General features: G+C 40.7%; 2 protein-coding genes across 7 annotated transcripts in view; one reads left to right on the forward strand and one right to left on the reverse strand.

Annotated features, from left to right (window-relative positions):
- Window positions 1-1577: 1577 nt before the first annotated feature.
- On the reverse strand, window positions 1578-14073 carry TRAPPC2 (trafficking protein particle complex subunit 2). Its single transcript, XM_074323916.2, has 5 exons — window positions 13812-14073; window positions 6951-7062; window positions 4265-4413; window positions 3877-3958; window positions 1578-2693 (listed from the first exon to the last, which is right to left on the reverse strand). The coding sequence occupies exons 1-5, from the start codon at window positions 13976-13978 to the stop codon at window positions 2595-2597; spliced, it is 609 nt and encodes a 202-aa protein (XP_074180017.2). The 5' UTR covers window positions 13979-14073; the 3' UTR covers window positions 1578-2594.
- Window positions 13985-27637, forward strand: part of OFD1 (OFD1 centriole and centriolar satellite protein) — a 35208-nt gene continuing 21555 nt past the window's right edge. The window contains exons 1-6 of one of the 6 annotated variants that reach the window (XM_088794914.1): window positions 13985-14119; window positions 14552-14650; window positions 18643-18843; window positions 20560-20628; window positions 20716-20746; window positions 27132-27239. In XM_088794914.1, the coding sequence (XP_088651040.1) occupies window positions 14558-14650; window positions 18643-18843; window positions 20560-20628; window positions 20716-20746; window positions 27132-27239 (502 nt within the window). In that variant the 5' untranslated portion in view covers window positions 13985-14119; window positions 14552-14557. Of the gene's footprint in view, window positions 14282-14390; window positions 14525-14551; window positions 14651-18638; window positions 18844-20559; window positions 20629-20715; window positions 20747-27131; window positions 27240-27637 lie in introns of those variants that run through there. The other 5 variants (XM_088794915.1, XM_088794912.1, XM_088794913.1 and 2 more) reach the window with 5 other exon arrangements.

Consider the following 27637-nt stretch of genomic DNA (forward strand, 5'->3'; position numbering starts at 1 on the left):
GGGCCTTCAAAGAAACTACAACTAACTGATGGAAACGCTCTTCTTCAACCAGCAGCAAAACGTAGCTGAAAATCTGATTCTTTGGGAGAAAATAAAAGGTGCTTTAATTGGCCTTTGTTACCTATACTGAAAAATAGGGGAAAAAACAAGGGTTGGGGGTGGGGGGGAAGCAGGTGGTGGCAGGAGTGCTGGAAGCAACTGCAGAGCCCCAAGGAAGCTAGTGGGAGAGAACTGTCTGGTGCACCCCAGTTTGGGAGGAGAGGGGCCTGTATTATAGCACTGTTGCTTGCCAACCCCAACCGGCGTTGGGCCGTCTGTGTGCTTCCAATGCTGTGAATGTAAAAAGCCTTGAGACGGTTCAGTGTTAAGGGCAAACTGCTGACCTCGGAAAATGGACAAATGTACATTTGACAGCCGATCTAGCAATTACAGCTGTGTGGAAGAGGGAAAGGTGGAACTCCATCAATGGATTCAAGTTTTTGTCACCTTCATCCTTATGAAAAATTCCCTAGTTGAAGTTAAAACATCCTAGATATTCCTTGTCTTAAAAGAAAATTTTGTTTTACATCTCTATAAAAACTTGTATAAGCTCTCACTGTGATAGGGCATTGATGCCAGCACTCACCATGCCAGTGGCTTGTGGGGCAGTGAAGTGTTAAGTAGAAAATGGACCTGTGTAGTCTGCATGCTGAGACGTCACCACTGGACCATCAACCAGGAAGAGCTGACGTGACGGCAGAGAAAGAACATGGGTGTAGTATGGGCACAGCAGAGCTCCATGGCCTCTACATACATGGAAAGTGTGGGCAAGTATGAAGCAAGCAAGAGGACAAAACCAGGTTAGTGCATTTTACTTGGATCACTCTAGGAGTGCTGGTTACAAATTCAGTGCTCAGGGCAGCCTGACGCCCAGGGAGCTGCCTACCAGATCTATGCTTTGCTAGCTCTTCAGACTCCCTAACCAGTCCTTGTCCCGTCCTGTCAGCTGTCCCCTCCACATGCCAGTGTGGCTTTCCTGCACACCTTCCAGCCCGGCATGCTTTCCCTATGCAGCCCTCTGGCTCCTACACTCGTTGGACTTGCCTTCGAGCTCCTTCAAAGATGCAGACAGTCATAACATGAAATTTGGCATTTAACTACAGTAGTATACTCATGCAGGGCTCTTCTTACTTGTTCCCATCTCACCTTCTCAAGCCTAAAGAAAAGGATCGCTGTTGTGCAGCTCAACCATGTGTGATCTGTCTGTACCCTACAACTTCTGCTGAAGCACCTGGCTGCTGTTCCTGCCGGCCTCACAGCCCTCTGCATTCTACGTCGGAGCGCAAACTATAAATGAATACGTATTTGGGTCTCTCCAATGAGCACGGCTGAAATTACTCCTAGATGTCTAGCTGAGTATCTTGGAGTGCTTCCAGAGCTCTGGCACCTAGTGTGATGAGGCGATCTGAGTTCTGTAAAATGGGGAAGATACAGGAGTATATTTGTTTGCAGACGTTCAATAGGGGAAATAGAGCTAAAACGGTTATGGTGGCAGGGTGAGCAGCACTTTAAACGTTCGATATTAAACTTCCACAATCTCGGACAAACATCTTTATTTAAGAAATCAAATAAATAGATGGGGTAAAAAATTATGGTAGCAACTTCACAAAGATACAAGACCAACCTTAGAATTACTTGCTCAAGTTATTCAGAATGGAAGAAAATTCAAGTGCTTATAATTAGCGTAGAAAGTATCTGGTTATATTCCTTGGTTTTCAATTGACATTTACTCGTTCACAGTAGGATCCCACACTTGTTACAGTACAAGAGACCACCCCGCCCCCTCCGGTGCACAGCCTGAAAGGCCAAGAGTGCAAATGTCAACATAATGCAGGCTTTGCTTTGTTTATAACGCTACCATTGCCTTACAATGCTTTACTAGTACAGATATCAGCAGGTTCACTCCATCTTTAATACACTGAGGGAAACGAAATATAAGGACATAACCTGTCTGTCACTTTGGTCCCAAGCTCCCATTTTATAAACACGGATCCAGGATTCTAGAATGACAGCAGGATCACTGTTCCCAGTCTCTCACAGGGGCATGCATGTGGCATTTGGCACTGCAAAAGCTGTTTGCTTCAGCTTCTTGGGTAGTGCTATGTATACTGCCTGTTCATTTTTATAACATCTCTAGATGTATAGCTAAGCCCATGTATGTGCTAGCAACTTCATTCCTCACTGCAGACGCTTTTAGTTTTAAATCTGTCTACCAAATCTTGACAATGACATTTGGTTCTGGATTGTTATATCAAGATTGAACAATCTGAATGAGGAAAGTCAAAAGCTTATTCTCAACTTAAAAAATAAAGGTACTCAAAACTACTAATACAGCCCTTTATAAATAACACTGTTCATAAGCAAATGTTGATCTGTTGATAATTCTAAGAACCGAATGTACTATTTTTAAATATACAAAGAATTTCATTAGTTTTAGATAAATTGAGAGTACAAGTAAAACTTTTCCAGTCTATTTAATCAAGTAACTTACAATGTACACATTCCTGAGTATACCCCATTGTAGTGACATTGTTTATTTCCGAATTTTTCTGCATTCAGCTTAAAAGGTGTTTCTTCCCAAGAAACTGAACTTTTCTGTCAAATGCGCTTGACCGAATAGGAGAATTGGGTTCATAAAATGGATTCATTGCAAACTAGGGAAAAAAAAGGTATTAGTGAGTTTGTCAAAGTGAAAAGTCAGACAAATCATAGATCTCTAAAAGGAAATTATTTGTTTTAGATTAAATCATCAAAGACATTCCAAACAAGTCTTTTAAATTTTCAACGAAAGTGTTCCATTGTTAAATAGTTAACTTCCCCTTAAGGAAATTTTTGTCTTCGTGTTTTACTTTGGAGAAGTACGTGTGGCAAAACTGATAACTGATGGTGGTGTAAGTGTTGCCTATGTCAGCGAAATTAACTTCCACGAGTCACCCTGTGTGTGAAATGCTAACCTACGTATATTCATTATAAATATATGGATTACTCTGTACGGCCCTTTGGCTACATAAAACACAAACTAAAAATCTGCCATATGCTCAGAATTAAGAAAAAATTACACCACACTGATATTAAAAGTTACTCTTGTAATTTTTTAACAATCAGGTTTTTAAATACTACTCCCCTTTAACACAAGGCTAAGTGATCAGTTTCTCAGATAAAATGAGTGGGTCATAACATGTTAAATTATTAACAATAAATGGAATCACTAATAAGGAAAACAGTTACCACCTTTTACACTTTAATCACTTTGTCCATCTTTATAAGAGGGCAAAATATTATTTGCTACTTCTGGCTAGGAATATTGTTAGCTGTGCTGATATGCAAAAAATCTTGTCCAAATACAGAACATTTAAATCATTAAGAACATACTGTTGTTAGCACTGCAGTTTAACCACTGAAACCCTACTATTATTTTACTTTTTGTAATTAAGTATCAAGAAATGTGGGTGGCATTCGAGTGACTCTGATAATATATGAATCATTTCCTGCTGGTTTATGATCTATATTCATTGCACTATAACTTATTTGTAAAGTAGATGGAAACATTTTGCCTCTTCTCTTTAGGGTTCCCTAATAAAATCAACTATATGTACCAAAAGGGGGAGAATGAAATCGATTTAAAAATAACCATCATGAGTTGTTTTCCTAAATAACATGATAACCTGGGGGTGAAGGCTCGCCTGATGGAGGGAGCTGCAGAGAGTTCTGACTGGAGGAGAGCTAGTCTGAGATGAAAACTGCAGTATAAGGGAGTTACTTCAATAGGCCCATTCCCTGTCAAAGTCTGAATCCCTTTCGATAATCAGATTTAAGAAGTTATAGAACATACCATACCTTTATGTATAAGTCATAGACATCAGTAAAGAAGTTCTTTATTCCATCTTCTTGCCTTATGTCATGAAGCATAATAAATCTCATATGTGAGATAATTAAGGCATAATCTTTCTTAGAAATGAAAACTGAAAAGCAAATCAGTTGATACAATATTCTTCAAATTAGTCACATGTAGTGCATTTTGCGATGGAAAAGTTGAATACATAAACTGGGTTCAAAGTTAGGTTAGTTTTATCTTAAAGAGACCATAATCTTTTTAAGTTAGAAAATAAGTACAAAATAAGAAAATAAAAGTCCTGTAAATGGCAAAGCCTGGCATCCATGTCCCATGTTCTAGTTTGTTACCCCAACCTTTAGTTAGATATCTTTATTCAAAAGGTAAGGAAGGATATGACCTGCAGTAACAAACGCTGAAACAAACCACTCATTGAACTTGTCCACCGTTTTCAAGTACATGTTGTTTGACAGCCACATATTCTCATCTACGAGGTCAAGGGCAGCGTGAGCTATGAACTGGTTCAGATGACGATGATCGTCCTACGTGACAGTGAGAGCAGCACCAGGTTAACATTTCCATAGAGCGTCAAGAAAGCCAACATTTCATTCTGTAAATTCTATACATAGTTTTTCTTGTGGGGAGAAAGCACTTTCTGCTTTTACTTCGTTTATTATTGTCATCACACTTATAAAAGATCTTCAGTGTTTTCACATATTCTATTTTTAAATTTGGTATCTAAAACTCAACCAATAGAAACAGCAAATTATAATTAAGTTATTTATAATTGTAATAATGTGTTCAAGAAACCAGATTATTTTAATTTTGCAAGGAGGAAGTTTCCAATTTCTGTAACCATTTAAGCATGTGAAAAAAGAATACTACATTTAAACACAAAAGTAGATCCTCCTTCCAAGACGCTTGTATCTTTTTTATAGGAAGACAGGGAAAAAGATCTAAGTGGTTATGGATAAAGGAGGGCAGTTTAGGTAAGCTGGGGCCGAGCCACAGAGGTGCTGTTGGGTGGGGCACAAGGCAGGGTGGGTGTAGGGGGCCGTGCGTAGTGACACCTGGTGAACAGTGGAGACAGATGAGGTGGCACTCCTAAAGGCTTGGCATGGGCCTCTGTCAGGTGTAAGGAGTTTACACAGCAGGGGGGACTGGGAGAGAGTGGCAGGAGGCTATGCTCAATCCCAGCTGTGAGCGGTCACCTGTGTGATGGCAGAAGACAGTCCTTTGCATGGGCGGAAATGATTTCACTGGAGAAGGTGGGAAAGTCCCACCACAATGCAGAGAGGGAATTCACAACCTGAATGCAGTCTTACTCCTGTGGAATTTTACTTTCAAAATGCATTTGTCAAATAACACCTCTGGTACAGGTTGAATTGTGTCCCCCACCAAATGTCTATGTTGAAGTCCCAACCCCCAGGACCTTAGAATGTGACCTTATTTGGAAAGAGGGTCGCTGCAGATGGAATTAGTTAGCATGAGGTCCGGCTGGAGTAGAGTGGGCCCCAATCCAACATGACTGATGTGCTTATAAAAAGGGGAAATTTGGACAGACAGGCAGGGAGAGCGCCATGTGAAGATCAAGTTCTGTTGCTACGAGCCAAGGAACTCCCGGAGGCTGGGGAGGCCTGGAACACATCCTGCCCTAGCCCTAGAGGGGGCACGGCCCTGCCGACACTTTCATCTCGGCCTTCTGGCCTCCAGACCTGGGAGAGAACACATTTCTGTTGTTCTAAGCCACCCAGTTGGTGGTACGCTGTTACGGCAGCCCTAGGAAACTAACCCAGCCTCCTTGCTGAGGAGGCCGAGGAAGGGGGCCAGCGGCCCTGGAACCCCTCGCACAGCTAAAGCATGTTCACTTCAGTCCCGTTGCCATGACACAGCTAATTTAATCCTTAGCGAAATGGATGTATTTTGTATCTGGCTCACAGCAGCATTTTCTATTATTTTACACTGATGATCAATCTTGAGAGATGAGGAGAAAACTATAGAAATGCTTTAAGGTGAGTGGTAGCAGGAGAAAAAACTAAGACCAACTCATGCGACAAAGTGTTTTTCTCTGCACTGCTTTTCCTATCGCCAGGCCCCCGGAGTGCACAGAAGCTGTATTTAAGGAGCTGTGTAACACAACGTGACTACTGCTACACAGATACCTCAAATCCACATTTTAAGCAGCTCATAGGAGTGTGGGGAAATTATGAGCAATAACACCTGTAAGATATCCCTTCAATTTCTGTATTTTAGTGGTAAGATCTGGACATTTAAAAAGCATCATACACTGGGTATTATACATTACAATTAATTTCAAAACTCAATTCCTGTTTAAAAGACATTCAAGTTTATTTTGGAGGTTGGGAGAAACCCAGCCTAGCGTCAGTAATTAGGAACAGGACTAGTACTGAAAGATGGAAGGGACCCAGCTATTCTCAAGACTTTCTGGCTCTGTTTACTCTGCATGCCGACATGTTCTCAAACCAAGCTTGCTTTTCTGGAACCATTCTTGACAACAATGAAGTTGGGTGCGTCACGGGGGAGGAGAGCATGTGGGCACCACCCAGCCAGTAGGTAATGCAGAAGGCCACTGAAGCTGTCATAGTGTCAGGGGCAGCGGGAGGACAGGTAAGTAAAGGTCTCCTTTAACCCTCCCTGGTATAAAGGGATCTGCTATGGATGTTCTGATGAAAAATGTGATTCACTGGGAGCTAAACGGGTTTTCATGGCATTTCAAGGCAGTGATGACTGTTCTTCCAGACCCACTACAGGAGGACCATGTGTCTATGTGCTTAAGGAGTCCCTTTTCACAGTGGGTGGCACAGTGAACTGAAGACCAGGGTACATCCTACTAGTGTGTGCTAAGTGTGTGCTGAATTAAAGGATGAACGAACAATTCAGAGGACGTTCCCTGGCTGGCTTCTATCTCCGTGGGACTGCAGAGCAAGCCTCATTTAACTGTGGAGGATTCCAGTTACCTCATCTGTCCAGATCTCTTCTAGTTCTAAAATCAGACTACACCATTATCATTACAACAGCGTAACAATTCTTACGGAATTTTTAAAGGTTCCATACGCACTTTGGATTCTGTTTTTCCAGCTGGCAAAAACTCCATTTCAAAAACTGGATTATCGTGGTGGCCAACAATTACAAAATAGAAGCTTCCAGACATTGTCTTCAATATATAGCTCCTAATTAAATGAAAATACATATTTTTAGTATTTAACACTGAAAACCAAAAATTATTAACAGGCAGTTTAGAATTCAATTTTTTACTTAACCCTGAAGTTGCAGAGAAGGCCACTAAGCTTGGCCTGCTTTTCCAGTATACTGCCATAGATATATGGCTTTTGGACTATACAAATTATATACCTGTGATATGTCCTGTAGAATCCAGTACTATATTTTCATAGGGAAATTGGAAGACTCTAATATGAAATCATAAAAACCAACATTCTCATGATCCGAAGTTTGGAGCATTTAGGGCAAGCGGGGCTATACTTGGACTGGACAGGCTAGCATTAGCACTAACACCTGAAAGATTAATAAAGGGTGCTGATTAGGAAATAACTGGCTTGCCTTACAAATTTTCAGGAGGCACGGTTCTGAGGAAGCTAAAACAACTCTACCTCATGTTATTTACACAAAGGGGAGATGCTATAGCACTTATCTCCAGACTGCTGTATTTGTCTTCTTCCTACCTGACGTATGTGTGCTACAATTAAGTCTTTGCAAATAGAAGACCTATGATATACCTCTTCAAACACCATTTATGAGAAAGGAGGAAAGGTTTTGTATTCTAGAAAAGATGGAAGAAATCATAATCCAAAAAGGAAGAAATTCCGATGCATTAAGAGTACTTGGAACTAGGGTTAAGAGGTTTGCTCAAGAAATAAAACTAAGAGAAAATGGGGGAGTGGGGGGAAATCAGTGATTCTGTGGTTTTCAGCACAATCAAAATCCAGACGGATGGATGGATTTATGTATGTATTTTTAGCACAGGGTGTTTGCAATCAGACAAAGCTAGGTTGAAGTCTAGCTCTGCCACCTACTAGCAATGTGACTACCCAAGAGTTCTTAATCGCCTACTCCCAATGTGTTCCCTTCCCAGTGAAATAGAGATAACAACTGAGGCAACAATTATAGCTGCCTCAGGGTGGGCTTGAGGGCTACACAAGCTGATGCATGTAAAGCACCCAGCACTGGATTGTTCATAAGAGATGTTCAGTAAATGTTACCTAGAACAACATGGAAGAGCACATACACACGGAGATGTGGTGACTAGGAAGGCCTCCACGTGGGGTGGGACTCCGGATAACTGGGAGTAGACAGTCTCGGGGAGTGGACAGCTGAGGTGTGCCAGAGCCCAGAGTGCATCAAGCCTCACTGGGACTTCTGCTGACTCACACACAACATGCAACGAAATCCAAAGAAAACTGAAATGTATTCCCAATGAATATAACACGTTGTAAAGGAAATCAGGGCACAGCTGGCACTTTTAACTCTGGCATCGGAAGGCCGTATCCAGAAGAAAAGGCAGACAGCAGACTCTTGGCACGATGTAGTAGGATTTAAAATGCATTTGGGGCGGGGGTGAGCACACCACGGCCTACAAGCCAAATCTGGCCTCAACCATCCTTTCACTATCTTCTAAGGCTGCTTTTTGCCCTACAGTGGCAGAGACGAGCAGTTTTGACAGAGACCATCCGGCCCTTTACAGAAAAAGCTGGTCCCTGTTTTAGGGGAAAGATGAGAAAAAGGCCCAAATAGTAAAACTGTATAACAAAGACAAGCAGGAATGACACAGAAGCTTTGCAAAATTAGGAGAACTGGCAATAATTCTTAAGAGGAAGGGAGGGGAAGAGGGATGGAAAGTTGAAATTTTAACAAAGTCAACAATGATATCATTCATTTGTGCTGGAATAGGTTTCATAGCTGGAGTTTGCCAAGGGAAGGGCTTACTTTCTTCAGCACAAACATTTAAGAAGCAGCAGAAAAAATAAGATACTTCCCCGCCCCCGCCCAACTCACACACATACGTTTAAGCAGCAGCAGAAGACAAAATATGCATAAGGAAGATTACCCCCCACACACAACACTCACCCTGTATGGAAATCCCACGACTAGGAGAGAAGCACAGCGCTAAGTACAGCGTGAGGATAAACAGAAAGGGAACTGAAGGAAATACTGCATAAATTATATCACAAACTACCCAGCTGGGCAGAACTTGAGCTGTCAATAATTTGATTTCACAAACAGCTGAAGGAGGGAAGGAACTACTCAATTCTGACAAGGAAAAACTGCAAGGTAACGTGCAAGGGAAGGAAACCATATAACCCCATTGTCTTGGGAAGGGAGTGTCTACGATCATTTAACATTTGAGGGCTTACTATGCCTAGGTAGTGGGTAAAGGGGAGACACTCTAGAGCTCTGTGCTGTCCCATATATTGAACTTTCTGCGAGAATGAAAATGTTCTGTACCTGTGCTGTCCAAGGTGGTAGCTACTAGTGGCTTCCGAGCATTTGAAATGTGGCTAATGTGTCTGCAGAACTGAATTCTACACTTTATTTAATTTTAATTAATTAAAACTTAAATAGCCATATGAAGTTAGTGGCTACTGTACTGGACAGTGCGACTCTAGATCAATTTTTTTTAAAGTTCTATGACTTCCTCCACCTTCCCTCCACCCAAGAAGTATTACGTAGAACTCCAATATGTAACACAAACAATACAAATAAAGCAACTGCTGTGTTTGTGTGAGTTGTGTATGTGTCTGCTCAATTTTCCCATCCCCTGAAACAGAGGTCCTGCAAGCATCTCCAAGGAAGACTAGGTCTGGAGGTGTGGAGGAGGTAGCGACACAGAACTTGGCAATGGATTAACTGGGGAATTGAGGATGTTTCCAGAATCTGGATGAGGTGATCAAGCAGACTATCAAGATGTGATGTAGTCACGGAGGAAGGAAATAAGAAAGGGAAGGAAGAGGGATGAAAATGAACATGTCACTTTCGAACATGGGTGGTAGCCACAAGAGCCCCCCCGCCCCCCCCACCAAGATGTCCACATCCTAATCTCAGACACCCGTGAATGTTAATTTACAAGGCAAAGGGGAATTCAAGCTACAGATGGAACTAAGGTTGCTTATCAGCTGACCTTAAGCTAGGGAGATGATCCTGGGTAATCCAGGTGAGCCCCATGCGTTACAGGGGCTTTAAAAGTGGAAGAGGGAGGCACGAGAGGAAGTCGGGGAAATGTGACTATGAAGGATGGTCACGAGACGCAGCATTGCTGGCTTTAAAGATGGAGAAAGGGGCCACGAGTCACAGAATACGGATGGCCTCTAGAAGATGGAAAGAACAAAGAAACAAATTCTTCCTGAGAACCCCCAGAAGGGCACAGTCCTCTTGACACCTGGATTTCAGCCCAGTGAGACCGTTCTACAACTTCTATCCCACAGAGCTGTAAGGTAATGCATTTCTGTTGTTTTAAGCCACTAAATTTGTGGTAATTTGTTACAGCAGCCCTATGAAACTAACATACATAGCAAAGCTGAAAAAAACCCCTGCAAGTATGAGAAACAAGGAAATATTCAAGAAGTGTCAGCAAAAAGGTAGAAGGTGTTCTATCAAGAGAGCAGGGGCAAGAGGATTCATTTACTGTGGGGCATGGGTTTCAAAGCACTGTGGGAAAAGTTGGGGGGCGGGCAACAGTGTGTCAAAGTGAAGCTACTTAGAGCAATGTGGCCACAAAAGTTTGGAAAAGAACAGGGGCTGTGGAGTTTTTCCAACTTGTATCCCTAACACAGAGCCCAGTGCCTAAAACGAGCTCAGTGTTTGCAGAGTGGAACTGCGAGGTGGGGGCTGTAGTTTGGACAGTGTGGGATGTCGCTGGAATACAGAAAAGGGACTGCAGGAAGGACAGGCGTGGTGGGGTGAACTAGCCCAACATGGCTTTGACTCTTTAGTGCCTTGGCCTCGGGGTCTCAGTGGCCTGGCTGATAACATCTGTTCGCATGTACCTTTGTGAAAAGCTGCTGAAGTCTCTAAGGTCCTTATAAAGAAATCCTCCATTACAAGGGACAGGGCTTCTTGGCTGAATGGAGGGGAGCCAGGACTCTCACCTGTGGTGAAAACATCAGCTGTCTTGGGTGGCTAGGGTGACTTGAGCTGCTTTTGAGAGAGACAACTAAGAAAACCAACGTGGTGACACAAGGAGCTCTGGACCACTTTGAACTCCAAGAGTACGTGTACATAATAATGTAAGAAGTAGGGCACGAACGAGTAACGAACATAAAAACGGTACCTGGGACACCTGTGAGGCTAGCATCAGAAAGGCAAATGCCCAAAATGAGCTGAAATGTGTGCAATATGTTAAGGAAAATAGCCCTTTTAGGCTACAGTCAGGAAAAAGCAAGGGAGAAAAGTCAACTGCTTTAAACACCTGGTACACACTTAACAGAGGACGCAGATTTGCTGAACTTCAATTTTCTCCAAGAGAATGATTTTCAAACAGCACGTGTAGAAGGAACAGGTTAGGCAGGCTGTGAACCTCAACATAGGTATTATTTTTTAAAATCTAGACCTTTCAATATGTACAGTTCTCCCGGTTTCAGCAAACTACCTTTCTTGGATTAACAAATATGATTGTATATCCAGTGATCCGTGACATGTGAGAAGTCGCAGAAACAGAAAAGAGCCACGTAAGTGTCATTCCTATTCCTGGCAGTCACTACCAGTTGATTAGACCTGGCTCAGGAGAGGAAACCCATTTGCCATCCGTAGTCAAACCCCTTTTTCATTAGACAGCATATTATATTTAAAGATAAGATTGTGCTGTATACCATCCCCCAAAAAAGATCCTCTCCCCCAGTTTAAACATCCTCAGTTCCTTCAGTAGCTTTCCTTCAGAAACAAAAAGGCTTATCTCCTTGGTCTATAATTGGGTACTTCCAAAGAGATTAAAACACTGACAGAAATATTAATATGTATTAAATGACTCTCTTTGATCAGACACCATACTAGGAGCTTTTATTATACATTAACTCATTTAATGTGAATCTCTGGACAAAAAAATAGAGGTTATTAATCATTCACATACTCTTGGCATGAACAAGTCATGCCAAGCTTACCCTGTTGTGTTTTGAAGGGAAATACAGGAGACAGTAAGTTATTTTAAGAAATAATTCGGTATCTATGTAAAAACAACTAGAGACCTATAGCCTGGATGATAACAGAGTCTGTGGTATCCCCAGAACTACAACGGTGCTGGAGCCCAGGAAACACTCATTATATGTTCAATAAGGGACACAACTCATAGCTGATTTGAATGTTAACAACGGGCTCCATGTCAGCTTACAAACAGCACAGGGTCTCTAGGGAACTTTGAGGTTGACCTTAACCTAGTACAGCTCAACATTTGAATCAGTAACTGTGAGATGAAACCAGCTTATCCCATTCAAAGATAACACGCTAAGGGTAGCTAATTTATTAGAAGGCAAAAAGTCAGGATTTAAAATTATCTCCACTGATAGAATTAGGTGAAATTAACAACACAGAATTTAAAAAACTGCAAAATACAGTCCTATACTTGATCTTGGAAAAAATGAACTGCACAAAAATAGGATGAGGAAAACCAAGTTTAACAGCAGTTCATCTATAAGAACCCAAAAGTTTTCATTTATTGCAGGCTCACTAAGAGGCAGCAGTCTGATACAGTGGTCAAAAAAAGCAAATGCAATTCTAGGCTACATCAAGAGAAGACAACGTCTTTACTAATACATCAACTCTGGGGAATGTTCTGGGAATCTCATTTCAAAAAAATAATCAATAACTGGTCTGAGTGTGCTGCCAGGAAGGCAGGCTCTAGGCTGAAGAATGCTCTGGAAAAAAGCTACTGAAGGAACTGCGAATGTTTAAACTGGGGGATGGGGGGAGATTTTTTTTTGGGGGGGATGGTGTACAGCACAATCTTATCTTTAAATATAATATGCTGTCTAATGAAAAAGAGATTTGAATACAGATAGCAAATGGGTTTCCTCTCCTGGGCCAGCTATAATTAACTGGTAGTGACTGCCAGGAACTGGTGCTGAGAGATTCTGAGAACAAGTGGGGTCAGCAGGAAAGAGCGCTGTGATCAATTATCCACTGGTATGGGCTTGGGAGAGGGCAGTTGCCTACTTGGGTACCAAGTATTTGCACTTCTGCCACCATCCAAATCCTACCCATCAAGGCCCAGATGAAGTCACACTTTTTCCACAGAGATGTCCCTGCTCGCTTCCATCTTCAACCACCTCTCCTTTTTCTAAACTCTTTACTCGGTGAGCAATGCATCTTAGTTCTTATCCAATTCTCTGGCTATAATGTTTTCATTATTGCTTCTGGAGAGACTGGTTCCTTTTCTAATTAGGTTTATGCATCTTAGAGACCCGATTCACCTTCATCTTCCTCACAGCATGCAGAAACGGTTGGTACTAAAAGTTCAGTTCACTGATTTTCAACCAGGGGAGATTTTGCCTCCTAGAGGAGATCTGGCAATGTCTGGAGACATTCATGGTTGTCAGAACTGGTGGGGAGGTGCTGGGGCATCTAGTGGGTAGAGGCCGGGGATCCTGTTAAACACCCTACAGTGCACAGGGAAGCCCCCACAACGAAGAATTTTCGGGCTCCAAATGGCAATAGTGCCGCGGTTAAGAAGCCCTTGGGTTAGCTGGGTAACCTGGTGAAAGGCAAAAGAAGCAAGGACCCCCGAGCTGGTGGACACTTGCAGGCTGAAACGCCGTGTGGATTGGCTGGCTCAGCCAGCCGGGGGATGGCCGGGTCCGGCCCGGCTGCCCCAGGCCGGAACATGGTGGAGATAAAAGGCCAACATGCGGGTCACGCGGGGCCTGGGACGTCCCCCGTAGGGCGTCCCCACTTCCCCCCTCCCAGCTCCATTCCCTACCTGCGCCGAAACACCAACAACGGAAATACCCAGTCAGTTCCCGCGGCAGCAACCCGCGATCCGCAGCTACAGTTGGGACTCCCTGAGCAGCCTCGCGAGACTCTGCTGTGGCTTTCGGGTGGTACGTGGGCGGAGTTTCCGGTTGGAGCGGCCGCAGCCCAGCACATGCGCTGTAGCGCTCCAGGCTAGGGCGGCTCGGCTAGGCGGGCCTCAGGAGGGGCGGGGCCGGCTCTGAGCAGTGCAGAAACCTTGGTGCCTCGCCTTCTGCAGCCTCCTCTTTTCCCATCTCTGCCCTCCAATAGCAGCAGGTGAGAGTCGCGAGTGGGCCACGACCCCGCCCACCCTTCAGAACCGCCGAGAAAGGAGGTGCTCTTCTCTGCCGGAGTTCTTAGTTCGGAGTGGGAGTTCCTAGTTCGGAGTGGGAGGCAGAGCGTTCAGCTCCCTAGTTCCTCCGGATGCCCCCAACAAAGGCAGGACTCAGAGCGGGGATTCCCCTTGCCCTGGGCCTGCAGCCGGGCTGGGTCACGAACTCCGGGTGGCTTGGGAGGAAGCAGACACGTGAGGGCTTAGACTCTGGTCCCTCCTCAGGGAAGGGCGGAAACGAAGCGTCATGTTTGTTTTCCCTAAAGCTCCTCTCCCCGCCGGCTTCTTAGGGCTTCCCTGGGGGCCAGCCACGAGTCTTTTTATAAATTCATGTCCTCTCTACCTGCCAGGTAACCCGTAATCACTTTCTCTTACAGCCCACCATGCCCCCCAAATCTGACGTGTTGAGTCAGGATGAGCTACGCAAAAAGCTGTACCAGACGTTTAAGGATCGAGGTATACTGGACACGCTCAAGGTATCAGCTCTAGGCATATCCGTTGTATAACTTTTATAAGTGTAACCTGTAGCAGGCAGTCCACATTTAAATCCATCCCGGTCTTGGGTTTTAAAAATAGTACAATATATATGTTAGATTGTATTGGTGAGTGACATTTTTACTTTCTGTAATAACTATCCTGGAACTGTAGTCTCAAATGGTTTAGAGTTTGAGTAGTCTTAAAAGAACATATTCAAATAATAGATTTGCTCAACTGACATTGAGATAGGAGTAGGTAACGTCATAAAATGAACACAGTTTAGAGAGATTAGACTTGTTTTATAAACCTGGCTTAAAAGTTCCTGAATTAGTAAGTGGCTTTGTAATATGCACATTTGAATGAAGGACACTGACACCATATAGAAAACAGTAAGTGTACAATAAGTGTAGGATAGTTTGGGGAACGAGAACTTTTAAAAATATATTCAAAGGCATGAATACTTAATTTGGGCAGCAAATACTTATTAGGACACTTTAACAGCAAGGAGTAGGATTAGCTCAAACGTGTTTTTATTACTATATACATTTCAGAAGTATATTTTACACTTAAAATGGGAAATTAAGAAGTGAGCTTGATTTTTCTTTTTTCTTCTCCCTCCCCTGTTGTTTTTGTAATTTAAAAAGAAAAACCACTTCAGACTCAAAACCACATCAGACTCATCTGAAAACTACAGAAAAACATAAAAGAGAAAAGTCATCTCTGATACAGCCACTTAACTGGCATAATGTGTGTGTGTGTGTGTCTGTGTGTGTGTGTGTGTGAATCCTTCTTAGTTTAATATTATATAGTGAGCATTTTGCTGTGTCCTGAAAAGTTTCTTGAAATCCTCATTTTCAGTGGCTCATGTTTGGGTGGATGGGTAATTTATGTTGAATATTTAATTTGGGCAGCAAATATTTGTGCACTTTATATATGAATTAACAGCAAGGAGTAGGGTTAGCTCAAATGTTTTCATTACTATATATATTTCAGAAGTATATTTTACATTTAAAATGGTGAAGAGGTTATACACACGTTTACACATTCCTTCAATTACATCTCTTATTTTTTGCCTAGGATAGATTAAGTGGCATTACTTATGTTCCTGTAAACTCTTTATCCTGGAAAATCAGATCAAAGGGCATAAGCATTTTTTTTTTAAGTCTCTTGGTGTATGTGTCTTGTTTCAGAAGGGTTGTAATAGTTTATATTCCACCAGCAGTTTGAGAATGCTTGTATTACTCTAGTATTATTATCATGACATTTTAAAAACCAGTCTAGGGGCAGCCCGTTGGCTCAGTTGGTTAGAGCGTGGTGCTCATAACACCAAGGTCAGCGGCCCGGTTCCCACATGGGCCAGTGAGCTGCACCCTCCACAACTAGATTGAAAACAATGACTTGACTTGGAGTTGATGGGTCCTGGAGGGATGCACTGTTCCCCAATATTCCCCAACTTAAGAAAAAAAAATGTTTAAAAAAATAAGTAAATAAAAACCAGTCTAAGGTTGGAAAACCCTTGTATTATTTTAGTATTCATTCCTTTGATTATTGAGGCTGCAGATACTTTCTGGCCATTTGTATGTTTTCCATGGTTTGGCAGTTCATGTTCCTTGCCCATTTTTTCCCTAGGGTGTTAATATCTTCTTATTAATGTATAAGAACTCTTTTAGTAGAAACTTCATCTTTTTTCCATTTTTGTGACAATCCTTTATCTTGCTGTTCAATTTTAATTTGGCTCTAAAAATATTGATGTTATATTTTTATATAGTCAAATCTATTGATGTCTTTATTTTTGCTAATCTCACTAAATTCTTCTCCACTAAGAGCATGAATATTCACTTTTAAGTTTTTAAAAAGGCTTCATTTTTTACAGTTAACATTTTAACCCACCTGGAATTAATCATAGTGTCCAATATGTTGATAACACTTTCTAATGTGGAATGATCCTTGCATTTCTGGGCATGTCATCTTTTCTTTTTTTCCCTGTCTTTCTGGATTAGATTTGCTACTGTTCTACTTCACATCTGTAGTCACAATTGATATTGGACTAATCAGTATCCTTTTTGAGCTATCCTTATTCAGTTTTGGTATCAGGATTATGCTAGCCTTCTCCTCTCTACAGCTGCAGTGTATTTTTTGGAGAAATATTTCCTGTTTGTAGCTGGCTATTCGGTTTCTGTTACTCCAGCTTGATCAATGGCAGGGCAGAGTTTTACTCAGTCTGAGCTAATTTTTACTTTCTCAGTTCAATGACTGTGGCCTGGGTGAGTTCTAATTTTTAAAACTTACTGAATTTTTAGTGGCCTAACTCATATTCTATTTGGGTGTTTGGAGAGAACTTGTATTTATGGTTAAATACAAAGTCATAGATATCTATTAAACAAAGTTTATCAAATCTTTTTTTATTTTGAGTCTACTCAATCTGTCAGTTTCTGAGAGAGGTGTGCTGAGGGTCCCCAAGTTCCTTCTTTCCCACTTCTTTCCTGCGTTCTTGTGTGGGGAGCGGGAGCTGAGTCCCTGCATGACATTGCTTATATGCTTTAATCTACTTATATGCTTTAATCTACTTTCTTTCACCTCACAATAATTGTACTTGTTTCTGTATTAGGGACATCGCAAGCTTTAATTCTGAATGGATTTCCCTCTTTTCATGGCTGTTGGAAAACCCCCAGCCAGTTTTGCAATTCCTTCTAGCAAGTGCTAGATGCCATGCTTTTTGTGTTTGTCAAGATGGGGCTTCATCTATAATGTCATTTCATTTTTTTCTACTCTTATTTTCCCTTCACCCTGCTTATATCACTCATTGAAACTTTATCCTAGTTCAGTACTTGTTTGCAAGACTCCGTCAGTCCTTTTATTAATGAAGCTGGATTTAAATATGTATGACTTCTTTAGTGTGTTACAAATCTAATTAAACCACCTCTAAATTTTACTGGTGAAGAATGCTGTAGTTTCTCTTTTCTTTTTTTATTATTTCTTTACTGAACTGTATTAGATGAGGTAGAGCATGTGTATTCTGTTCAGTGTAAATGTCTTTTGTACTATAGGATTTTAGATGTGTAATAAGTCCTGCTGTATCCTGGTAATTAGAGTATATACTGTTCTACTCTCTCGCTAAAAGATAGAAGAAAGAGGTATAACAGCTCCATTTGGTTTTTGCTTGTATTAATACAAATACATTAGACATTATTTATTGCTGAACCCCATGAATCTAGGCAACATACTCTTAAGCTCAGCCCAATTGTATGTTTCCAGATTATATATAAAATAGAACAAATATTCAGTAGTTCAATTAATTTAGGGATTTTCTTAAAACCAAATGAATAATAACACTAGTGTTCTAACCTTGAGAAAATTACTCACCTTGAACCTAAATTTCTTCATTCATAAAATGTGAGAAAATGATTGTATTTCATGGCGTGAGATGTAAATACTACATGCGAAAGTGCATCTTAATAAGCCTGCTTTGGATTTACTCATTTCTCTCTTGTGTATGTCATTTCCCTTTTGGGAACCCAGTTTTCTTTTGATCAATATGCCCAATGAACTGGTTTCAGCCAGTATTGTTTTCCTACCCTCCAACAATCCACTGAGAGGTGAGGAAGCAGCAGAATTTTCTCCTATACCTGATACTCCTATCAAAAGCTGCTGATGGGTCTTGTGCACCTGAAACTAATTAAAAAAAAAAAAAAAAAAAAAAAGCTGCTGATGGGCTCATGGGGAAGAGAAGTTAGAGTCTGCATGTGTTCTGCCTAACCACCAGTATACTTGGAAGCTGGTGAAAACAAGTTTTCCAGAACCCACTGGGCTGCTCATCTCACAGGGTAAGACAACATGTGCAGGGGAAGGTTCCAACTTCTGGCCATGGATCTGGAACCCCTATGAGAATAAAAGGAAGGATTCTAAGTCATGTGACAAATCTGTGTGTCTCCAGTGCCACAATCCTGCTGAAAGTTTATTCCGTCTTGTTTCTTTTCTGTTTTTGAGCTAGACACAGCTGAGGAACCAGCTCATTCACGAATTGATGCACCCTGTATTGACTGGAGAAGTGCGGCCCCAGTCCATTTCAGTGGAAGGGAGCACCCTCTTAATAGGCGCTTCGAACTCTCTGGTGGCAGATCACTTACAAAGATGTGGCTATGAGTATTCCCTTTCTGTTTTCTTTCCAGAAAGTGGTTTGGCAAAAGAAAAGGTAAAGTCTTCCCTTCCTGTTGCTGAATTTTCTATTAACAGCATTTTCCTCGGGTAACAGTAAAGTGCTGCATAATAGCTGACTGTTCCTTGGCTGGCTACGTCCATTTCTCAGTCATCTTTGAATTCATATATATTTGTTACATAATAACAAAGGAAAATTAAATTTGATATTGTTATCAATTTCTTGGGATCTTGATTATCTTCTGTAAAATTGTGATGTGTAGATTCACGAAATGTTTTGGAGCTAGAATTGATCTTACATTCCATGTATTCGACTAAAGACTTGCAACTGCCACTGATGGTGCATGTCTGTTGTGAGCTCTGCACTGTGCTAGTCACACACAGGTGTTATGTGTGTCACAGATGAGGAACCAGAGTCTGGAGAGGTGAGGTGCTTTGCTCAAGGTCACAGGATTTCTAAGTGGCAACACAGGGCAGTAAACCTAAGTCTCTCAAATGTGCTCTTTTTCCTATGCCACAGTATCATCTCTAGGTAATCCTCTTCTTTCTGGTTACATGAGAGAAGTGATGAATTGTTAATTTAAAAAAATCTGTGTCCTCAAATATTAATACATGGTTTACCACTTCTAGTTATTTTAACTATATTCCTCCACCATAACTGTTAAGCATATTAGTCATACTTTATTATTTTAAAGGCAGATATAGCAAACTTACCCTTGTTTTTCTAATAGACTTAGTTTTTTAGAGCAGTTTAGTTTTTTAGAGCAGAAGGGAGATTTCCTCTGTGCTCTGTGTCCCCACAGGTGCACAGCCTCCCTCATCGACATTTTTACAATCTATCAACCTACATGGTCACGTTATTATCACCTGAAGCCCATAGTTTACATTAGGGTTGACTCTTGGTGTTGTCCCTCTGTTATTTTTTACTCTTATCTATAATTATCCAAAAGTTTCATATTCAGAAGTTTTAAGAAAACACAGTGTTAGTAGTTGGAAAACTTAAAATTTAAACATGCTGTATTTGTTTATTAACAATCAAACTTTATTTTTCAACATTAGGAATTATTTTTTGATTAAGTTTCTAATTATATTTCACAGTTTTGCTTATTGCATGAATAATCAGTTATATAATTATTAGAGCAGTAATTAATCTAGTTCACACACTTAAAGGTTTTTATTACTATAAGATGCCATGCAGAATATTTTCATTAAAGGAAAACCCATTGAAAATAAATTATATCAGAATTCTCCTGGTAGACATAGTAAATGATACACACTGTACTGGGAATATTTATTAAGAGTAGCTACCTGAAATGTTTGTTTAAAACTGTTTTAGATGTACTTTAGTCATTCATACTTGTAAAAACAGTAAAAATTTAGTTTATTTACGTTTTAAAAAACTCATTGCAACTGAAAAACCCTGAAATTCGCTCACGTATTCATTCATTGGTTCATCAGATATTTGAGTGTTTATCATCTGTAAGGCATTAACCATTTCTGTTAGGCATTTCATCTTCGATGTGAAGTATTTGGAGGTTAATTATATGATCAGGAAAAATATTTTATCTTTTTGACTTCAATGTTTATTATAACTTATTTAATAGTATAAAGAACTTCAATTTTATATTTTAACATAGTTATAATCTTATTTTTATTTAATCTGAAGTGTGATACTTAGTCTTATATTCAGAAACATCCCAATTTAAACATTGTTGTAAAAGTGTCTACTTACTTAATCCTTTTTTTTCTTAAGGTATTTACTATGCAAGATCTATTACAACTCATTAAAGTCAACCCTAAATCCAGTCTCTACAAATCACTGGTAAGATTGTTTAGTTTTTATAACCTGCTTTGGTTTCTTAATTATACTCGAATAGTTGAATGATGGTAAAATATTTTCTTTTAACAGATTTCAGGATTTGATAAAGAAAACCAGAAAGGTAGGAGCCTTTATCTTTGTAGAGAAGAGCAACATATTTGTCATGTAGTTTTTCCTATAAAAGTATGAAACTAAAAATTTTTAAGGGGAAGAGTAGGGAATTTAATTTGAATTAAATCATTTGATTTTCCTTGCTGACAATACCTTTTAAAAAGAATAATTCATCTGTTGTTTTGACAAATGTAGATCATTTCCTCCAAATTCAATCTTGTTAATAGTTCTTAGATACTCAAATAATAAAACTGCAGACAGTATCAAGAACCCTACAAATGGTTTGAAAGGTAATTTTTGTAAAGATACCTGTTGTTTGGAACATTTTCACACACACACACACACACAGCAAACTAACATTTAGGCCAAGTATCTTTGTATCCTAGATATCCCCCTCAAGTACAATTTATAGAGTATTAATATTTGCTTAAAGAATGCAATATCTGTTCAGTAATAAGTGATATGTATGTATATTTATTCTGAAGTGTTTATATAGGCCTGATAAATGGCTTTAATTTTGGCCTTGATAATCACTTTCGTAGAGTCCGTAACTACTATGAGACAAAAATATGTATATTGGTCTCTGCCCCAGTTCCTGGCACAGAGCTCCTAAAACCCTTGTAATTCCCTAAGTGGTAAGAATACTAAAAGCATCTCTTGTTCTAATATTGGTCTTTGACCTTTGTTCCTGACAGAGCTCCTGAAACCCTTGTAATTTCCTGGGCGATAGGAGTGTCTTTTGTTCTAATGAAGCAACTCTGGGTGGGCTCCTGGGTGGCTCCTGGGTGAGGGCTGGTCATGGGAAAGACCAAGCCACGATTAGCTTTGACTTTTCAGCCTCATCCCCTATTCCTCTGAGAAGGACTGAAAAGAGAGTTAATGATTGATCATGCATATGTGATGAAGCCTCCATAAAATCCCAAAGCATGGGGTTCGGATGCTTCTGGGTTGGTGAACATGTGGAGGTGCTGGGAGAGTGGCCTGCCCAGACGGCATGGAAGCGCTGTACCCCTTCCCATATACCTTTGGGCGATGCATCTTTCCATCTGGATGTTCTTCTGTATTCCTTATCCTATCCTTTAGTAAACTGGAAAGTGTTTCCCTGAGTTCTGCAAGCAATTATCGCCAATAATTGAACCCAAGGAAGGAGTCATGGGAACCCATTTTGTAGTCAGTTGGTCAGAAACAGGTGACAACCTGGGCTTTTGAGTGGCATCTGAAGTGAGTGTGTGTGTTTGTGGGGGTGGGGTGCAGTCTTGTGGGACTGAACCCTTCACCTAATGCTGTCTCTGTAGACAGTGTCAGAATTGAGTTAAATTGTAGGACACCCAGCTGGTGTCACAGAATTGTTGGCGTGGGGGAGAAACCCCCACAGAAGGGTCAGAAGTGACGTGTTGTATAGTGTTCCGTGTAAAAGTAAAGGAGACTCACGGGAAGAGAAACCTAGTAGGGAAGAGCTGGGTTTTTCCCTGTACAGAAGGAGAAAAACTGAGGGTTTTTTCCTTTACAACTGTACGACCACCGTGGATGCCAGACCATGCATGGGCTAGATTTGACGACAGACTTTGTCACATGAACATAAACTGGTAACTTGCCTGTAATTCGTAGGGATTCTTCAGGGTTTTTTTGTTTGTTTGTTTGTTTTAATTCCCTACCTCTTTTTTTTTTTTTTTAATTTTATTGGGGAATATTGGGGAACAGTGTGTTTTTCCAGGGTCCATCAGCTCCAAGTCATTGTCCTTCAATCTAGTTGTAGAGGGTGCACTCAGCTCCAAGTCCAGTTGCTGTTTTCAATCTAGTTGCAGGGGGCGCAGCCCACCATCCCATAAGGGAATTGAACCGGCAACCTTGTTGTTGAGAGCTTGCGCTCTAACCAACTGAGCCATCCGGCCGCCCCTCCGGCAGCTCAGCAGCAGCTCATTGTCTTCAGTCTAGTTGTGGAGGGCGCAGCTCAGTGGCCCATGTGGAAATCGAACCGGCAACCCTGTTGTTCAGTGCTCGTGCTCTAACCAGCTAGCTGAGCCATCCGGCTGCTCCTCTTCAGGTCTTTTAAAAAAAATCTCTAATACATAATGGTCCTTTGTGTGTGGCTCCTGGGTTTTGTCTGTTGACAGCATTGCTACCACCCACACTGGGCCATTCATTCAGAACTTACCATTTGAGTACCTACTTTCTGCCAGCCGTTATATAGTGTGTGACTTAGTTGCCTGGTCTTTTGGTAGTGTTAACAGAGGATAAGTACATTGGATCCCAAGACATTCTAGACTGCCTGAAGAGTAGGTCATCCATACTGAAGGTCAGGATGGTAAGTGATCTATAGTCTGTATGATAAGCCAGTGCAGTCTCGTGTCATTCTCTGTAGTGATGGGGCTGTCAGTATCTCTGCTGTTGGATATGGTAGCCACATGTGGCTACTGAGCGTTTGAAATATGGCTGGTGTGACTCAAGAACTGAAATTTAAATTTAACTTTAAATAGTTACATGTGAATAGTGGTTATCATATCAGACACCACAGGTCTAAGGTATATAGCTGGTGTCTGTAGCTTAACTGTTATTTCAGAAAGAAATTTAGGGCTTGAAGGAATATTAAGACATAATTCACTTATTATAGGCATTTATGTGATCCTTAAAAATAGCTTTTCACTTTTACACACTCTCCTTAAATGCTTTTGGTTCAGAAAGACATCTGGCTAATACCTCTTACCAGGTTTACCCAGCATCCTAGTAAAATTGCTGAAACTCAGAAAAGTTATGAGTAGCAGACATTTCAGGCATTCTAGTGGCAGTTTGGATAGAACTCTTTGCTCACAGTAAAACAGCTGCTGTAAAAGTGAAATTATTTTAAAAATTAGTTGCTCCCAATTAAGAGATTGAGACAATCAGAAAACATGTAGGAAGATATTTTGTACCTAACTGCTGTCTATGCCTTGACAGGGACCTGTGGTCTTATCATCTTCCTATGTCTGTACTCCAAGGGTGCTGATCTGTTGAATGGCCATAGTACTTTTCCCCTAGATTTCACTCACCCATCCTTCTCACCCTTAATTTTTCCTTTCAGAGATAATGATACCCAGAAAATAGCAGGCCAGAAAATGTGGACACTGGTTCTTTGCTTTCTGGAAATTAAAATCCTTACCTGTGATTGGCAAAAAATAGATACATAGACCAATGGGACAGAACAGAGAGCCCAGAAATAGATCTATACAGATACAGGCAACTGGTTTTCGACAAAGGCAATTCAATGGAGGAAGGATAGTCTTTTCAACAAATGCGGGAGCAATTGGACATCAACATGCCCCAAAATGAAACTAGACACGGACCTTACACCATAGTTAACTCAAAACAAACCATAGATATAAATGTAAAATGCAAAACAATAATACTTCTGGGAGAAAATCTATGTGGCCTTGAGTTTAGTGATGGGTTATAACACCAAAAGCATGATGCATGAAAGCAAAAAATAGATCACTTAGACTTTATTAAAATTAAAAATGTCTGCTCTGTGAAAGACTGTAGAGAGAATGAAAAGACAACTTACCATCTGGGAGAAAATATTTGCAAAAAACACATCTGATCAAGGACTTGTATCAAAAATATACAAGGTTCCTGCAACTAAAAAAGTAAATAAATGAAGTGGCAGATGTAAAAAAAAAATACAAGGAACTCTTAAAACTCAACACTAAATAGACAACCCAATTGAAAAAAAGAGCAAAGGATTTGAACAACCATCTCACCAAAAAAGATAGGCAGATGGCAAATAAACATGAAAAGATGCTCGGTAACATTTGTCATTAGGGAAATGCAAGTTAAAAGAACAATAAGCTACTACTACACACCTATCAGAGTGGCAAAAACCCAGCATACCTACAACACCAAATGCTGGTGAGGATGTGGGAGCGACCAGAACACATCAATGGTTGCCAGGGATTTGGAGGGAAGGGGGTAAGAGGTTAAATAGCTGAAGCATAGGGATTTTTAGGGTCGTGAAAGTCTTCTGTATGATACTGTCATGGGATGATACGTGGTACTAGACATTTGTCAAAACCTGTAGAACTTTACAGAGTGAACCTTCATGTATGCACATAGAGGAGGTCAGGTGATCCCAGGGTGGAATGCAGACCCACAAAACAGTCTAATAACCTCACTGAAGGGGGTGGGAGGAAAAGATGCTGAGCTAACTTTGGAAATGAGTGGAGACCAGAAGACTAAAGGCGGAAGGAACTGTACCTAGATGAGAAAGTTATTTCTCATGGGGATACTGGTTAACGATTCTGAAACCATTGTGTGTAAATCCTGGGACTGAACAATTATGTAGGATAGTGGATGGCAGGAGCCAGGTTTGAGTGGGAATTTATAGATAAGGAGAGCAGGTTAGAATGATCCATGTGGTAATGGGTTAGTTGGAGACATCAGTATGAACTCATGGTTAGCTTAATATATATGCAGATGACATATAGAGATAGATTAATAGATATATGTATATAGTCATGTATTTCCTTGCTCTGCAGGCTGAGGGGCTAGAAGCAACAACACCCCAAGCAATGATGAGCACACCTGTTGCCCAGTTTAGGGCACTAAGATTTGGTTTCTAACCATCCCATAATAATAGGAATCAGGGCTCCTTGGAGCAATGGCTGATTCTGGAACTGCAGCAGAGAATATATATACAAGATGAGCCTGGAGCATCTTACAGTGCTAGAACTTAATTGCTTAAGAAAAAAAAGCCACAACGAAAGTGCTCCCAAAGGGCAAAGCCAGAATGACTGGAGCAACAAAATAGAATACTGGATTAGAGAAATAATATGAGTTATATAATAACATAGGAATTACAGCCCAAAGTATAAAATATCCATGAGTCCATCCTGGTAGATAAATGATCGAATAAATGAGACCAGACAGATCCTTCTTAGGGGATGTGTGTAGGGAGGGGATAGAGGGGGAAGTGGAAGGAATTAGGGGCCTGCGGAAAGTACTGCAGAATGAGAAAAGATGATGAAACGGCATTAGAAATACTGAGGCCGAAGAACACATCTCCAGAGATTATCTACTGCGGGGGCCTGCAGCATCTGAGGAAAATTTCTGCCAAGTGTTTACCTCTTCCGGGGAGAGAGTCCAGATGCCGTGCGGCCTCAGCATAACAGTAGCCGAAAGGTATGAGGAGGGAAGAGGCTGACTGGAAAAGGTCCAGAGAAGATAGGTAGATGAGACAAAGAAGGACTGCAAGGCAATGAATATGAAAGAAAGTTGATACCTACATTAGGGGAAGTAAAAACCAGTATATTTTAAAATCTTCAGCAGAAAAGAAAAAAAAAGCCCTTGTCTGATGCAGAAACAGGAGTGAGTCCATTCATCTGTTTGAAGAAACTAAAAACTTCTAAAATAATTTATACTCATGGTTTTAAACAAAGTTTCAAACTATTTAGAAGGGCTTAAAGTGAAAGAAAAGCAGAAATTTCTGGCCACATTCTCTAATCTCACTTTCTGCCGATAACTAGAATGAATAGTTTCTTGTTTATCCTACCAGAATTTAGTTTACGAATATAAGTCTATGTATGTACAATTAAAACTCACACTCATAAATGAGGTCACATTATAGATAACTGTTTTTGCAATTTGCTTTCTTTATCCACCAGTGTATCTTTCTATACCCATATATTTAGACTATTATTTTTAAAGACTCTATGTAATTAACCGCCTGTTGATGGAGATTTTATTGTTTTATTAGTCAGTTTTTGCTGTTAGAAGCACCGTGCAGTGTACACACTCTGTCCCTGTGAAAGCATAGCTGTGTGAACTCATTGAGGTGGAATAACTGCGTCAAAGGGCATGTGCATCTCGAATATACATAAACACTGACAAATTTCCCTCCTAAGTGAATGAATGTGCCCACTTCCCCACTGCCTGTCAGCACTTATCAAAGTTTTAATCTTAGCAATTTTATTGGGAAAATGGATCTCTCTGCTCCAGTATTACTTTGCATTTATGATTTTGTTCATATTTATTCGGCACTCAAAATTTTTTTCTATAAACTCTTTGTCCGTGCCTTGCCCCATTTTTCTATTTTCTTAAAGAACTCTTTGAGACTATGAAAATTAGTCCTGTGTGTCCATATGATAGCAAATATTTTTTTCCAGTATATCATTTGTCTTTTGACTTTGTTTCATGCCACATAGAAGTTCTTAATTTTTATGTCTTTAGATTGATAAATATTTCTACTTACTGCTTCCAGATTTTTGTGTCATGCTTGGAAAGGACTGCCCTCAAAACTTATTCTTAAAAGATGTATAATGTAAAAAAGGATAGTGTTATAAAATCAAGGTTATATAAACAGTGACTGAGTAATGGTTGAATGAGAGAAAGTTGTGAGATGAAACTATATACGTTGTGTTTTCCAGGTTTCCTCATGGAGTTTCTAAAAGAAATGGCAGCATATCATCAGGCCAAAGAGACTTATGATGTGGGCACTCAGACAAGTCCCGCATTTTCCAGCAAAGACTCTCTTGGTAATTATAGGCTTCTTTCGGAATTTCAGTTCTTCTGTTTCCTTTCTGAATGAAGGAAATGACCTGCTTTACTGTGTTATATGTGAGTTCTGTGACCGGGAGGGGTGTAAGCTGCAGGCGGCAGTGACGCTTATTGTCTCCAGCGTCATTGCTGGAAGGGAGCAGGAGCTGCCCTCCAGTGCTGCTCCTCCCTGCATGACTGCCAGGGCTGCGTTTTCCAGAACTCCTGGGATTCAAAGGCCCACATTCTTGTTTGTTGGGTTGAACCTCTCAGCTGGGAGTTCTTCCCTGTGTCTCATCGAAAGTGAGAAGATCCTAGAGTATTTGCACTGCGGAGAGCTAGAGAAGTCAGTGACCCATCACTTCATTTTATAGTTGAGGAATCCGAGGTTGCCAGA

This window comes from Rhinolophus sinicus, chromosome 18 (assembly GCF_057876585.1).
Source record: "Rhinolophus sinicus isolate RSI-liver-muscle chromosome 18, RSI-T2T, whole genome shotgun sequence".
Taxonomy (NCBI): domain Eukaryota; kingdom Metazoa; phylum Chordata; class Mammalia; order Chiroptera; family Rhinolophidae; genus Rhinolophus; species Rhinolophus sinicus.

Excerpts from the sequence above, each read along its gene's own strand:
- TRAPPC2 (XM_074323916.2), bottom strand. The coding sequence starts at position 13,978 with ATGTGCTGGGCTGCGGCCGCTCCAACCGGAAACTCCGCCCACGTACCA. Across the intron at positions 3,959-4,264 it reads TTTGTTACTGCAGGTCATAT|GAGATTTATTATGCTTCATG; the intron begins CCTTCCTTACCT and ends TATCTCACATAT. Across the intron at positions 2,694-3,876 it reads TCTATGACTTATACATAAAG|TTTGCAATGAATCCATTTTA; the intron begins GTATGGTATGTT and ends TTTTTTCCCTAG.